General features: G+C 46.9%; 1 protein-coding gene across 1 annotated transcript in view; it reads left to right on the forward strand.

The window, feature by feature from the left end:
* Nucleotides 1-15,030, forward strand: part of TBX10 (T-box 10) — a 37,988-nt gene that overhangs the window by 13,942 nt on the left and 9,016 nt on the right. Inside the window, exons 2-5 of the mRNA XM_015424178.1 lie at nt 7,192-7,453; nt 7,972-8,073; nt 11,715-11,886; nt 13,059-13,214. Of these exons, the coding sequence (XP_015279664.1) occupies nt 7,192-7,453; nt 7,972-8,073; nt 11,715-11,886; nt 13,059-13,214 (692 nt within the window). The remainder of the gene's footprint in view (nt 1-7,191; nt 7,454-7,971; nt 8,074-11,714; nt 11,887-13,058; nt 13,215-15,030) is intronic.

The raw sequence follows: 15,030 nt of genomic DNA on the forward strand, positions 1-15,030 counted from the left end.
CATGGCCTTTAAGACCAGGTTTTTATTCAGGTGCAAGCTGTCCCTCCCCCGTGAGAGAGAATCTGCATCTTCTCCCCTCCCCCCATGTCTACCAATCCAAAGCAGTTCAGTGGCATCTTTAAGACCAAGTTTTTATTCAGGTGCAAGCTGTCCCTCCTCTACGAGGACAGATCTGCACGTTTCCCCCCCCCAAATCTTCTCCCCTCCCCCCATGGCTACCAATCCAAAGCAGGTCAGGGGCATCTTTAAGACCAAGTTTTTCTTCAGGTGCCAGCTGTCCCTCCTCTACGAGGACAGATCTGCACGTTTCCCCCCCCCCCCAATAGCTAGCAATCTAAAACAGTCCAGTGGCGCCTGAGCAATGGGTGTTGCCTTCTGACACACTTCCGGTGCTGTCAGGGTGTGTGGCATTCTGATACACTTCCGGTGCTGTCAGGGGGTGTGGCATATGCTAATGAGTTATGCTAATGAGCTCCTGCACCTCTTTTTCTACGAAAAGACCCCTGTATAAAATGCAAGTCGAGCTGGTGATGGCTCACCTACTCTCCCATTGGCCACTGGGGAAGCTGCCTTGGCATCCTATTGGCTCCTCCATTCTTACACCCCCACTTTTGATACATTGCATCTTGAGAGTTGTAGTTCTCAGCTGGCCTTACTGCAACCATAGCAAAGGAAATTAGAACTACAGCTCCCAAATTGGGAGTCTCAAGAGGCCATGGGGCCTTAGCAGGGAGTCACAGAATTAGAAGAGTTGGAAGGTACCTCCAGGGTCATCTACTCCAACCCCCTGCACAAGGCAGGAAATTCACAAATACCTCCCCCTCCACACCCACAGTGACCGCTGTTCCACGGCCAGAAGATGACAAAAAACCTCCAGGATCCCCAGCCAAACCAGCCTGGAGGAAGATTACTTCTTGATCCCAAAGTGGCAATCAGCATTTCCTTGAGCGTGTAAGAAAGGGTCACAAGAACTAGACCCTGAGGCAACCCTTCCTGCCCTCCCTCTCATGATCTGCGTAAGTTCACAGAATCTGCATTGCTGTCAGATGGCCATCTAGCCTCTGTTTGAAAACCTCCAAAGAAGGAGAGCCCACCACTTCCCAAGGAAGTCTGCTCCACTGAGGAACCGCGCTCTAACTGTCAGGAAGTTCTTCCTAATGTTTGGCCAAAAGCTGATTTAATTTCAACCTGTTGGTTCTAATGGGGCAACAGAAAACAATTCCGCATCATCCTCTATATGACAGCCCTTCAAGTACTTGAATATGGTTATCATATCACCTCTCAGTTGTCTCCTCTCCAGGTTAACACACCCAGCTCCTTCAACTTTTCCTCATAGGATTTGGTCTTCAGACCCCTCACCATCTTCGTTGCTCTCCTCTGGACACATTCCAGCTCGTCCTTCTTAAATTGTGGTGCCCAAAACTGAACACAGTACTCTAGGCGAGGTCTAACCAGAGCAGAGTAAGCGTGATCTGGACACTATACTTCTGTTGATACAGCCCAAAATCGCATTTGCCTTTTTAGCAACCGCATCACACTGCTGACTCATGTTCAGTGTATGGTCTACTAAGACCCCTAGATCCTTTTTGCACATACTGCTGCCAAGACAAGTCTCCCCCAACCTATAATTATGCATTTGATTTTTCATACCTAAATGCAGAACTTTACATTTATCCCCATTGAAATTCATTTTATTTGTTTTAGCCCAGTTTTGCAGCATATCAAGATCATCCTGTACCCTGACTCTGTCTTCTACTGTATTTGCTACCCCTCCCAATTGAGTATCTTCTGCAAATTTAATAAGCATTCCTTCTAATCTATCTTTTCATCCAGCTGAAGTGTTAATCAGTTAAGCTGTTAAACAGGGGTTGGGGGGGAAGGGAAGGCCTGAACATCTCCCTGAATTACAATTGATCTCCAGACTACAGAGATCAGTCTCCATGGAGAAAATGGTTGCTTTGGAGGGTGAGCTCTATGGCAATATACCTCACTGAAGTCATTCAACAAACCTGGCCTTTCCCTAAGTATTGCCAACCTCCAGGCAGCCCTTGGAGATCTCCAGCTATTACAACTGATCTCCAGATGGCCAAGATCAGTTCTCATGGAGAAAATGGCTGCTTTAGCCAGTGGACTGTATGGCATTATACCCTGCTGAGGTCCCTCCCCACCCCTTCCCTCCCCAGGCGCTACCCCTCAAATCTACAGGTATTTCCCAACACAGAGTTGGCAACCCTGTTACTGGCTATGGAACCGCTTTCCAGACCCTTGGAAACCAGAAGACGTGGCATAGGAGGAGGTGCTTTTCTACCTTAGCTGCCACTGCATAACCCCAAATCAACATAAGTCAGGGGTGGAGGGAACCATACCTGTTACCATGAGGCTGTCCTCCCATTCTACTCACTTGAGGCAGCAAAACGACTTGAGACAGCCCTGCCTTATAGCTAAGCAGAAGGAAATAAATATGGCTTTCCTCCCCCGATTTCCCCCTTCCCTCTGCTGCCCCACCAGCTACAGCCGGGACACTCACCTGGAGCCTCTTTCTACGGCTCGTTGTATTTCTTCCCACAACAGGCCTTACTCCTAGTGTTACAATAAATTTGTTCGTCTTGCAACGAGACACTTTGTTTTTGCAGCAACAGACTAACACAAAATGACCCCACTGGAATTTTTAGTAGATGCCAGGATAACCCTCCATCCCAAATACTGTGCAATGGGATCATGGACATGGTGTTTTGATTCCAGTGTGTCTACATGCTTAGATTGCCTATCCATTATTTTGTTTTGCCATCAGGTTAGGGCTGGCTTATGGCGGCCCCATAGGGATTTCAAGGCAAGAAATGTACAGAATGGGTTTGCCATCGGCATGCCTTTGCATAGCAGCTCTAGACTTTCTTGGAGGTCTCCCATCCAGGTATTTGTCAGCTGAAGCTGCCATGAGTGTACTGTGTCTGTTCTAATTGCTTTGCATTCCTTTCCCATGCGCTTGTGTGCTTCAAAGCTGAAACAGGTATCTTTCAAGGCTACTGGAGGAGTTGGTACTGTCTACGTTTCGTGGGAGCTTCTAGCTTCCCAGCTGCCCGGCCGTTAGTGACTCTGCCAATTGCCCACGCACGGGAGCCCATCTAATTGGGTAGTACATGGGGGGGGAGCGTGTATGAATACCCCTCCATCCTATTAGGCGCATAGGTAATCCGCCATTCCTAACAGTGTTCATGTTACTGCGTCTATGGCTTTTCATCTAGACTCCAAGTGAAGGGTGGGGTATAAATCCAATCTCTTCTCTTCTTCTTCAATAAAAGTAAGACCTTCTTGGAAGTGTGTACTTCGTTGTCTTGTTGTGGATCCTGACAGTATTAACCAGGGCTGACCCTACTTAGCTTAAGAGCTTCTAAGATCTATTGAGATCCAGGTAGCCTGGCCTATCCAGACCAGGGCATCATTAAGTGCCGTCAAATCTCAATTGATTTATGACAACCCGTCAGGGAGGTTTCAGGGCAAGAAATGATGAGCAGAAGTGGTTTGCTATTGCCTGCCTCTGTGTAGCAGCCCTGGCCTTCCTTGATGGTCCTCCCTTCCAAATACTAACTGTGGCCAACCCTGCTTAGCTTTCGAGCTCTGGCAGGCTTGGGCTGGTCTGGGCTATCCAAACTATCCATTAATAGCAGCAGACTATTCCCTAGTATAACAAAGGAGCCTTCTTTCACAGGTCAAGCTTTCTTGATAAACCTTTGAAGAAATGATCCAATAATTCTGGAAAATATATTTCAGTCTCTCTTCACATTAGATCACAAGGGGGGAAAGTACCTTTAGAGAGCTTCTACTTTAGTTATGTGTCGTTCACCTGGGGCCAGTATTCAGGATATTACAGACAGACTGCCAAAACTGTTAAGACCTACTGATCAGTACCCGTTTGTGCTGGTTCATGTGGGGGCGAATGACACGGCCGCGAATACCATCACGAAAATTAAAGAGGACTATGAAGCTCTTGGAGGGCAGTTGAAGGCATTGGGAGCACAGGTGGTATTCTCTTCTACCCTTCCAGTCACAGGAAGAGGAGTGCGAAGAGAACAGACCATACTCGAGGTGAATCGTTGGCTGAGATGGTGGTGCCGGCAGGAGCACTTTGGGTTCTGGGACCACGGGATAAGTTTTCTTAGAGAAGGCCTTCTTGCACATGATGGGCTTCACCTCTCAAGGTCAGGGAAGAAAACGTTCGGAAAGAACCTGGAGAGCTTAATCAGGAGAACTTTAAACTGAAGCTGCAAGGGGAAGAAGGGGACAATCAATATGGGGACTTCAATGAAGAAGAGAAAACAGTGGGGGGTCCACCTGGGTAGGACAGGTCAAACAAAGGTACAAAGCTACAAGTGCCTATATACCAATGCCCATAGTATGGGTAATAAGAAGGAAGAGCTTGAGATTCTTTTGCAAACAGAGGGCTATGATATAATAGGAATCACTGAGACTTGGTGGGATGATTCTCATGACTGGGATGTGGCAGTGGATGGGTATGAGTTGTTCAAGAAAAACAGGAAGGGTAGAAGAGGAGGCCGAGTGGCGCTGTATGTGAAGAGAGGGCTAGAATGTCAGGAAGTTCTGGAGAATGTGGTTGACAGCCCCGTGGAAAGTATAGGGGTGGAAATAAGAGGGGAGGTGGGACAAAGGGTATTGTTGTTGGAGTCTGCTACAGACTGCCGGACCAGGGACAGGAAATGGATGCTGCCCTCCTTGAACAGATTGGTAGAGTATCCAGACATCTGAACCTTATAATTATGGGAGACTTCAACTTCCCCAGAAGGCAAAGCCCGGGTCCCGCCCACACCACAACTGCTGCGACAACCTGGTCTTTTGCATATGGAAGCTGATTGGACTTCAGTCCATTCCACACCTCAAACTCCCCCCCCCCGCAAGGCAGTTGGGATTTTCAGTTGCATAACATACCTCATAGGGGAGAGGAGAATGGGTAACAATGGTTACCACTCTCCAGGTGAGGGCTACAGATAACTCAAACATACAAATGCTCTTCAGGTAGCAGAGATCAGTCCCTCTGGAGAAAACAGTGGACTCTGTCATTAAACCCTGCTGAGGTCGCCACAGGAAACTGACACTGTTTGCCCAAAGCCAGAGCACTCTCCCAGAGCCTCTTTCTAGATCCCGTTGTATTTATTTCTGCAACGGGCATTATTTCTAGTCCAATATTTATATCCAATTTAACATTCTCCATGCAAATCTTCTCATTGGAGCTTCACAGCTACTATGTCCATCATTCTTATTATTCTTCATTTACTCTTATATTCTCAGTACTTAAATTTTAGCCAGTCATAAAATGCCCTCCATGGTCCCATGAATTCTTCTTCCATTTTTCCTTTTAGCATGTTTGTCAATCTGTCCATTTCAGCACATTCCATAATCTTCGTTATCAACTCATTAAGCGCTGGGATCTTCAATGTCCTCCATGTCGTTGCAAACAGAATTCTGGCTGCTGTTATAACATATAAAATAAAGTATCTATCATTCTTCTCTAAGTTATCTGGTAAACAGTTTAACAGAAATATCTCTGGCTTAAAAGGTATTGTAATATTCAACACTGACTGTAAGAAAGTATGTACTCCAATCCAGTATTTATGAACTGTTTTACATGTCCACCACATATGACAGTGTGATCCAACATGATTGTTACATTTCCAACACCTGTTACTCAAGTTTTTATACATTTTGATTTTGAGGGTACAAGTTTTCAAGAGTCAAAGCTCCTTTTCTCTTGTACGTGACAAATGGAGCTTTTGACTCTTTTTAAAAATATATTTTTTATTATTTTCTCAAGGAAAAAAAAGTGGGATACAGAAGGGAAGAAGGGGGGGGAATATAGATTCAACAAGTTTGTTGAATATTACGAATTGTTACATACAGCAAGTAAAATCAAATGTATTACCCAATGTATTACATAATTCAAATGTAGAAACAATAAAGCATACATTTTACATGTAAACTAAATGTAAACAGGTAAATGTAAGCTAAATATGAGCAGTCAGTGTGATGTGGTGGCATAAAAGGCAAATCCAGTCTTGGGTTGTATTAAAAGGGCCACAGCATCGCAATCGCAGGAGGTCATAGCCCCTCTGTACACTGCCTTGGTCAGGCCGCACCTGGAGTCCTATGTGCAGTTCTGGAGGCCTCACTTCAAAAAGGATGTGGGCAAAATTGAGAGGGTGCAGAAGAGAGCGACGAGGATGATCAGGGGTCTGGAGTCTGAGCGCTATGAGGAAAGGCTGAGGGCCCTGGGAATGTTTAGTTTGGAGAAGAGGAGATTAAGGGGGGGCATGATTGCTCTCTTTAAATATTTGAAAGGCTGTCATTTGGAGGAGGGCCAGGAGCTGTTCCAGTTGGCAGCAGAGGAGAGGACCCAAAGCAACGGGTTTAAATTACATGCAGAAAGGGATTGGCTGGATATTAGGAAAAACGTTTTCACGGTCAGAGTGGTTCAGAGGTGGAATCAGCTGCCGAGGGAGGTGGTGAGCTCCCCTTCAGTGGCAGCTTCCAAGAAGAGGCTGGATGAATATTGGTCAGAGATGCTCTAGGCTGGTCCTGCATTGGGCAGGGGGTTGGACTAGATGGTCTATATGGCCCCTTCCCACTCTATGATTCTGTGTTAAAAGGCACGATGTCAACCAATGCAGCCATCCTGCCTGTGGGGATTAGAAGCATGAAGTCTGAATCCTCTCTCTCAAATCTGTGAAGTCCTGGGTAATTTGGGTGACCAATCCCTGTCCCTCCCTTTCCATTTCTGTGAGGCTGTACATGCAAAAGCAGAATGCCCTGTGTGTCACGCGGCTGACTTATGGTGACCCCAGCAAGGGGCTTTCAAGGCATGTGAGGAGCAGAGGTGGTTTTTGCCATTGCTTTCCTCTGCAGAGGTTTCCTTGGTGGCCTTCCCTCCACGTACTGACCCTGCTTCGCTTCTGAGCTCTGGCAAGATCAGGCTCTACCAGGCCTTGCCTCTGGTTGTGATACCCTTCCTCCCAGTGTACCAAATAGCTAGTTCGAGAGATGTGAATGTTGCACTACTACAGAATGTATTAAGATTGTGACTTTGGGGAACTACTCTTTATGGCAAACCATTTTGCTGCCTTTAGGAATACTGAGCACTGGGAGGAATGGGTTAACGCCACTCCCCCTTCTCTCCTTCCTCAGCATTCATTGCAGCAAGCCTGAGCGTACTGACTTCAGATGGCTGCGCCTTCTCTCCCAGCCCTGTGGCGGCCTCGTGTCTGCTGGGACCAGCACTGGAGTATAAGCAGTATGAAGCGGAAGAAACTGTGAAGCAAGGTGGCAGCTCCCAAATGACCAGAAAAAACCAGTGTGTGTCTGGGGTCACCGTGCAACTGGAGATGAGGCATCTTTGGGAAGAATTCAACAGCCTGGGCACTGAGATGATTGTCACCAAGGCAGGACGGTAGGTATAAAGATCTCAATCCCATAAACAAGGATTAGGGAGCAACAAGGAATGAGGATTAGACATGGCTTTAATTTAGGGCATGACTAAGCGGTACAACAAGTGACCCCTATGACCTCTACTAGTCTAACAAGGCCTTGTGAACATTAGGGCATAACATCAGATTACAATGCCCTTAACACTGTCCTTCACCACTGTCTCCTAGGGCTGTAAGTAGAGGCATTCAAAAGGCAGACATTTACCAGTAGGGAGCAGCAGAAGCTGATACGACTGGGGGAACTTTGGGGCGGGGTGAGTGCCTGTGCCTGCTCCCCTGACACAAAGGCTGCGTCCACACCTTAACTTATGCTAGCACTAGATAGGAGCCATCCTCCCTAGACATGTAGAACCTCACCACACTCCAGCCTGCAGGATTTATTTATTTTTTTAAAAAGCCCTTTCCAGAAACATGGAGGGTGGAGGGCAGCAAAAAAAAGCAGAATCACCTTACAGACTCCTTCTCCCATTCCTTGTGGCAGGAGAATGTTTCCCACTTTTCAGGTGAAGTTGTCAGGCATGGACCCCTTGGCCGACTACGTGCTACTCATGGACTTTGTGCCTTTGGATGACAAGAGATACCGGTAGGGGCATTTAATATTCTTGTATCACCTGTTTTTTCTTCTCTTGAGGTAGCAACATGCATAGAGTTCCCAACTGATCTCCTGCCTGAGCACTGACCAAACCTATACCTACTAAGCCCACAAAGGTTGTTGCCTCATGTGCCTTCAGGTTGCAAGCCCTGGCTTGAGAAATTCTTGGAGGCTGGGGGGAGGCAGTGCGCCTGGAGAGAGTAGCGCCTGGGAAGGCGGCGGCAGGGGGGGAAGGCTCAGCGGGGATATGACATCACATCCTGTTATTTCACATCTCACACAGTTTTATTTAGGATTGCATTTGACTGATTTAGTTTTTTACGTATTGGCAGTCGCAATTGGAGATGTTAAGTTGTGATCTTTTATGTTTTTTAAAAATAATTCTTGGTGTGTGTGTGTGTGTGTGTGTGTATAAATAAAACACACACACAGGAATTATTTTTAAAATATAATAAATATTATATATATGTGTGTGTGTGTGTCTGTGTGTATAAAAACAAGATTAAAAAAAATAAACAATCACAACTTCACACACAGAGACACACACACACTCGTAAGGCACCCTGGGGAAGGGAGGCAGGATGATGCAGCCCGACCGTGTCAGAGATCTCAGAAGCTCAGCGGGGTCAGTCCTGGTTAGTGCTTCTGTGGGAGCCCCCAAGGAAGACTGCAGAGGACGAACCGCCTCTGCTTCTCACTTGCTGGGGTCACCCTAAATTGGCTGCGGCTTGGCGGCCCTTTACACCCACACAAGCCACCTTAATTCCGCAAGGCTAACACATGTTTTAAACAAATAAAAAAAATTGTGACAATCACATCCAGGTCAAAGGTCAGCTCCTCCCCTTGCTGTTAGGCTTTCCTCACACCAAACTTTGAATTTAAATTTCCCACAACATATCACTGCCCTCAGCATAGGGATCCTAAGTCCCCCCGGGGGGCGGGGATACCCCTGCCCCAGAGGCCCGTTCCCCGGCGGCGCCGGATCGGGCCCCGGAGGGAACTCCTTCCCGACGTGCGCATCACCCGGAAGTGACAGGAGGATGCTGGGCACGCTGGGGGCGGGGCCACGGCCATACAAGGGAAACCTCTATGGTTTCCCCTTGTATGGCCGTGGCCCCGCCCCCAGCGTGCCCGGCGTCCTCCCGTCACTTCCTGGTGATGTGTGTGCAGCACCAGACGTTTCGCGCGCGCACCAGACACCGGCCGGGAGCTCCCCGCTCCCGGCGAAGATCAACTTGGCAACTCTGCCGCAGCATTTCCTCCTATCTTACATCACTTGTCGGCATCTCTATGCATGTGTCCTGTATGCCATACCCTTTGATCCTAAATATTTGTGCTGGTATAACTGGCTGCTATCCAGTTACATTACACTCAACAAAAAAAATAAAACACCCTCTCAAAACCCTCTTCAGGTTCAGCCCTGAAGATGACCAGGACGACAGCAAAAGCCTGGCAAAAGGGTTCCCAGATTGCATGTCGGACTCTGGTTCCGGCTCTGTGGCTCAGCCCTGGGTCATGGCTTCCAAGCTCCGGGTTAGGCAATACCTGGAGATTTTGGGGGTGGAGCCTGAGGAGGGCGGGGTTTGAGAGGGGAGGGACCTCACTGGGGTATCAATGCCACAGAGTCCACCTTCCAAAGGGGCCATTTTCTCCAGGGGAACGAGCTACATCACCTGGGGATCGGTTGTAACCACCCAAACAGCATACGGAGATACAGGGTGACCAGGGCCCCTGGAATTCTCTCTCCCCTCCTTGGCAGCCCTGTTTCAATGTAACAGGGAGTGGCTTCAGTTTCAGCATGTCTCTTTCCGCAAATTAGTCACTAGCCCGGAAAGGATGCAAGTGTTTATTTAGTTCCCTTTCAAAGAAGTGGAGAGTAATCTAATGGGGAGTAGGACAGGCCTACCTCATTTTCACAGTCAGTTCCTGCCTATTTAGAGCAACAGGATGAGACAGGAGGCACAAAATAGGCGTTCTATTATTGTGTTATTATAAAGAGTAAAGAACTAGTAGTTCCCTTCCAAGGGCTGGACTCCCAGGCTATGCCATCTGTCCCTCCCCCCCAGTTGCCAAGCCCAGAGGTGGAAAAAGGGGTATGCATGGGGTTGCCAACTCTAGGTTGTGAAATTCCTGGAGATTTGGGGGTGGAAAATAAGGCGTTTAGGGCAGGGAAGGGGCTCAGCAGGGGTGTGAAACCACAAAGCCCACCCTCTGAAGTTGCCTCTTTCTCCAATGGAACTGATCTCTGTAGTCTGGAGGTCAGTTGTAATTCCTGGAGAACTCCAGGCCCCATCTGGAGGTTGGGAACTGTATGTATATACAAGCAGCCTATGGGATGTTGGCGCCTGGCATCAAGCATGAGGGCATGAGTCTTCGGCCTGCCACACCACACACTCTTATTTTATTCATTCTTGTCAAAATGGCCTTCTAGTTACCGATTACTATACAGGGTAGTACATAAAGGGATTCAGATATGGGTGATTAAATGCTAAATCTTATGCAATCCCTTTCTCTCCTGTCCCTCTCACCCTTCCCACCTCCCTTGGTACTCCTCCAGTTCTGTTGCTGGATCTCCTATTAAATGTATCGAACCATGCTTGAGTCGGGCATTTACTTAGGGTGGCCAGCCCCACATCCGCAAATGCTGGGAGATTTGAGAGACAGGTTTGAGGGGCGGTGCCCGGCAAGGGTGGAGTCCCAGTGGATGTGACCCTGCATCCTCTGTGGTGCTCCCCCAAATTGGGGGAATCCCTAGAGCAACACAGAGGATGTGACACCACTTGCAGACCCCGGGGGGGGGGGGGCCAGAGGGCAATGCAGCAGAAGGAACCCACACAGACCCAAACAACTGGGGTGAGATGGTCATGGCTCTGCCCCATGTAGCTGAGGGGGGTAGGTTCAGCCCTGCCCATTGGGGCCAGCCCCAGCTGATGAAGCCGGCCAGCCCAGCCTGCAGCTATCCCTGCCCACCTTGACCCAGGCAGCAGCATGGCGCTGCAATACGTCCTCCTTTCCTTGCCCTCCCCCCAGTCAGCAAATGGCGGCACCAGGGTGAGTCTGTGCTGTGCTTCTGGGCGACTCTCTAGGAATCCCTACAAGTTCTATGGTCTTTACCACAGAGATAGAGAAAATTTCTAGAATGTCACCATTGACACTATCCCCCCCTTTTTTCTTCCACTCCTCAAATCATCGAGGGTGGGGGACTGGGGTCAAGACCAGCTGTGGGAGAGCAAATCGAAAATCTACGTTTACTTTATTAATTTTTTATTGACTTGGAAGCTCTTGATCTGGAGGTTTACCATACTTGAATACTGCCTCTGATTTTGTCTTGTTGATAACCCTGTAAAATGTAGTGGTAGAAAAGTACTGATAGAAATATAGGTATTTTGATAGTTGTTTTGTAAAAAACAGACTGTAATGCATAGAAGGCCAAAGCAATGTGGGCTGGGTTCTGTCGCTGCCTCAAAAATGTCTTTTATTTTGTTTTTTTATTGGTAATTTTTAAGCATACAATTCAACACCATTTCATTAAATAGAAAAAAAAAATAAGTAAAACAAGTGTAGTGGTTTCATCCCAGATTAGTCCTGTTCTAGGGTAAGGGCTTTGTTCAATATATTACCTCTGCCAACAGGTACGCCTTCCATAGCTCTGCCTGGCTGGTGGCAGGCAAGGCTGATCCTGCTACACCTGGACGGGTTCACTTCCACCCTGACTCTCCTGCCAAGGGAGGCCAGTGGATGAGGCAGATTGTCTCTTTTGACAAGCTCAAACTCACCAACAATTTGATGGATGACAATGGCCACGTAAGTTACTATGGAACTGTCAACAAAAATTATTGCTATAAAGAATTAAGGGCCCTGGGGAGCTTCAGCTATAGAAATGCAGCCCTTTTCAACCAAAACAGCTATCTGCAGCCACACCTTCCCGCCCACATGTAACCCATACTAGGAGAACTGTAAGAGGAGAGGTCAGTTTGCCTCTCTATGGGATTCCACTTCTGTTAACACCCCATACTTGGGTTGGCTAAAGGGAGTTGAGTAAATTATGAGCAGGGTTAGGATGATAACAGGGCAATGATCTAAGGGCCCAATACAGAATGCTGATAGACTGTTATAATGACATATGGGAAATCTGGGTTACTGTTGTTCTGTACATTGCTAAAAATTCATTCCATATTTGCAATGTAATAAATTTAATTTATATAATTCGGGAGAAGGTTGTTACGTAATTATAAAGCATTTAAAAATGCAAGCAACTTGTAGTGGTGAGTACATTTAAGGGGGCAGGGCCACAGACAGTGACCCTTTTAACATTATCATTCTAAACTGGATGTTGTTTGTTGTTGGCCCAATTTCAAGTAAAGTGATACAGGGATGGGGATTTCATACAGTGAATTTCCTTTCGTTAATTAGCCATCTCTGAAGCACTATCATAATTTCAAACTGTGCCACTCCCCCTCCCGCCGCCCTTTTTCACCGCACAATCTTCCTCTGACCTTTTTTGGAATATTCTAAGGTGAACGATATAGCACTAAGTCTATATAGCACTTTAGTGCTATAGCAGTACCATTCAGATGCATTGACTCAAGATTGCACAGGAAGTGCTATGGACATTTTAAACAGTACACCACAACGATTCAGAAGTGCAATGAAGGGGTTGAAAACAGAAAAAAACAATTTCCCTCAAAAACTGCTCAACCATGCTTTGCTAACTGGACGCAAGCGGGTCTGTATGAACAGGTAAATAAATTCTGCTAGCAGCCAGTTATTAAAATGGGTTTGTCTGAAAGAAAAAAATCCATTAGCAACCAGTTACTAAAACAGAATACAAAGGCAGTTTGAAAAGGGTCTTGTTAATCTCTATCAGGAAATAGATTAACATGAAGGGTTGGTAGGTTGTGCTTTGGTGATGCAGGGTGAATACATAATTAATAAACATCTGAAATAACATCTGAAACATCTCACTTCTTCACCAGATCATCCTGAATTCTATGCACAGATACCAGCCCCGTTTCCACGTAGTGGTAGTAGATCCACGTCCAGATAGTGAGCGTTATGCCCAGGAGAACTTCAAATCTTTCATCTTCACCGAGACTCAGTTCATAGCAGTGACAGCCTATCAGAATCATCGGGTAAGAGCACACCACTCCAAAGGCACTAGTCTGTATCGACAGGGCTCATACATTGGAGAATTTGACTGGAGATGGGCAGATGATACCTCTCTGCAGAGCAATATAAACAGTGTAGATGATCATGGTGTCAATTCAAAAGATTACTTTAAGAGCTTTTAAAAATATTGTAAAATGGATAAAGTAATGGCTGTGAACCACGGGGACCTGGATTCAGATCTTCACAATAGCAATAAAACTCACTAGGATATGCTTGAGCAAGTTTATTAATTTAGAAAATGTATGTGCCTCTCTCCAGAGAACCTGCTCAACATGGCTCCCAAAGTTGATAAAACAATAAAAGAGCATAAATCATTAAAAGTAATAAAGCATAAAAGTAATATAAAAAGTTTAGACTTGAATCTATGCCCAAGTTCGATCTGTGCTTGACAGTCTTGGTGGTGGAACGGGCCTGCTCTGGCCTGCAGGCCTTATTCCACCCTGCCCTCCAAAGTTTTCCCAGCACCTGGATAGGTTTTTCTTTCTCTCTCTGGTAGCCCACTGCCACCACCTGACCTTTGAAAGGAACTGCCTGCTGGGAGGTTCAGGACTCCCAGCTTCTCTTCCAAGTTCTGAGGCCTTGCCTCTGTGTCTCCCAGTGCCTTTCACCATGGGGACTGTTTACTGCCTTGTGTGCCCTTGGAGGAATAGCCACTTGCCAACTGCCTGCCTTCCCCCAGCGCTCCTTTTAAAATAGCATGTCCGAGACAGTGGAGGTCTATGTGATACAGAGAACCACTACCAGCATCCAAAGTTATAAGGTATTTATTAAAAAGAAAATGTTCACAAGCTTGTTTTTAGCACAGCACCAAATTGAGCAAGGGTTTCAAAAGAAATGGGTAAAACGCAAATCCTCTGTCCCTCTCTCTATACATGCCCTATCAGATATTAAAATATAGGACAGGCTCCTAAAGCTTATACAGATCTCTACAGGTTCCCATTATCTTAAAGCTTTCTGTAGCCCTCTGGGGCAGCACATAGTCAATGGCTGCCTCATTCAGACCTCAGTTAAGAGTTCTGTCCCCCCAATGGACTCAGCATGAAAGAGACCTCCTCCTTGCTGCAAGGAGTTTTTATCAATTCTCTTTTCCTCATCCACTGACCTGGGTGATAGCAGGTCAGCGAAGCTCTTCCTAATGTCTCTAGAATTTTCCTCTCTAGTATCTAATTCCTCCAAATCTCTGCTCCCTGCTTGGAGAAGGGGGGAGAACTTGACCCACTTGTTATCTCTCCTGCTAGACTAGATCTATTAGAATTTGTATGAAGGTAAGCTGGAAAGCAACGGGACTGCCTTCCCCCCTTCCTGCCTGTTCTCTGCCCGGGGGGGGGGGGGAAACCCTTTTAAAACTCAGAGTGGAGTTTTGCTCATTCCAAACCTCCAAAGGAAAAATGCATTTATTCACAGTTTTTACTGTGGAGTGTGTGCTCTTTTCCACTAAAACTTCCACATGTACAAGATTGGAAGATTTGGATTCACTTACGTGAAGCTTCCTTTTTTGGTGGTCTGGGAGTGGGACAGTCCTCACATTGGGGATTGGCTCCTCCTCCTGAAGCAGGGTCAGTCTCAAGATTAATCCAGCTGGTGGGAGGGGCCTATCCCCCTGGACTGGCCCCAGTCGTCTCCAAGCCGTAGACTCCCTTGGTCAGTCCCACTGTAAACACACTTCTTGCAACCCAAAACTTGTTAACAATAACAGCAAACATATAAACTTCAATGAAACAAACTTTGAAATGGCCCCACAGGCTGAAAGAGAGCCCTTCCCACCCTGGTGGGGGGGAC

Source organism: Gekko japonicus, unplaced genomic scaffold (assembly GCF_001447785.1).
Source record: "Gekko japonicus isolate JY-2015 unplaced genomic scaffold, Gekko_japonicus_V1.1 scaffold1380, whole genome shotgun sequence".
Taxonomy (NCBI): Eukaryota; Metazoa; Chordata; class Lepidosauria; order Squamata; family Gekkonidae; genus Gekko; species Gekko japonicus.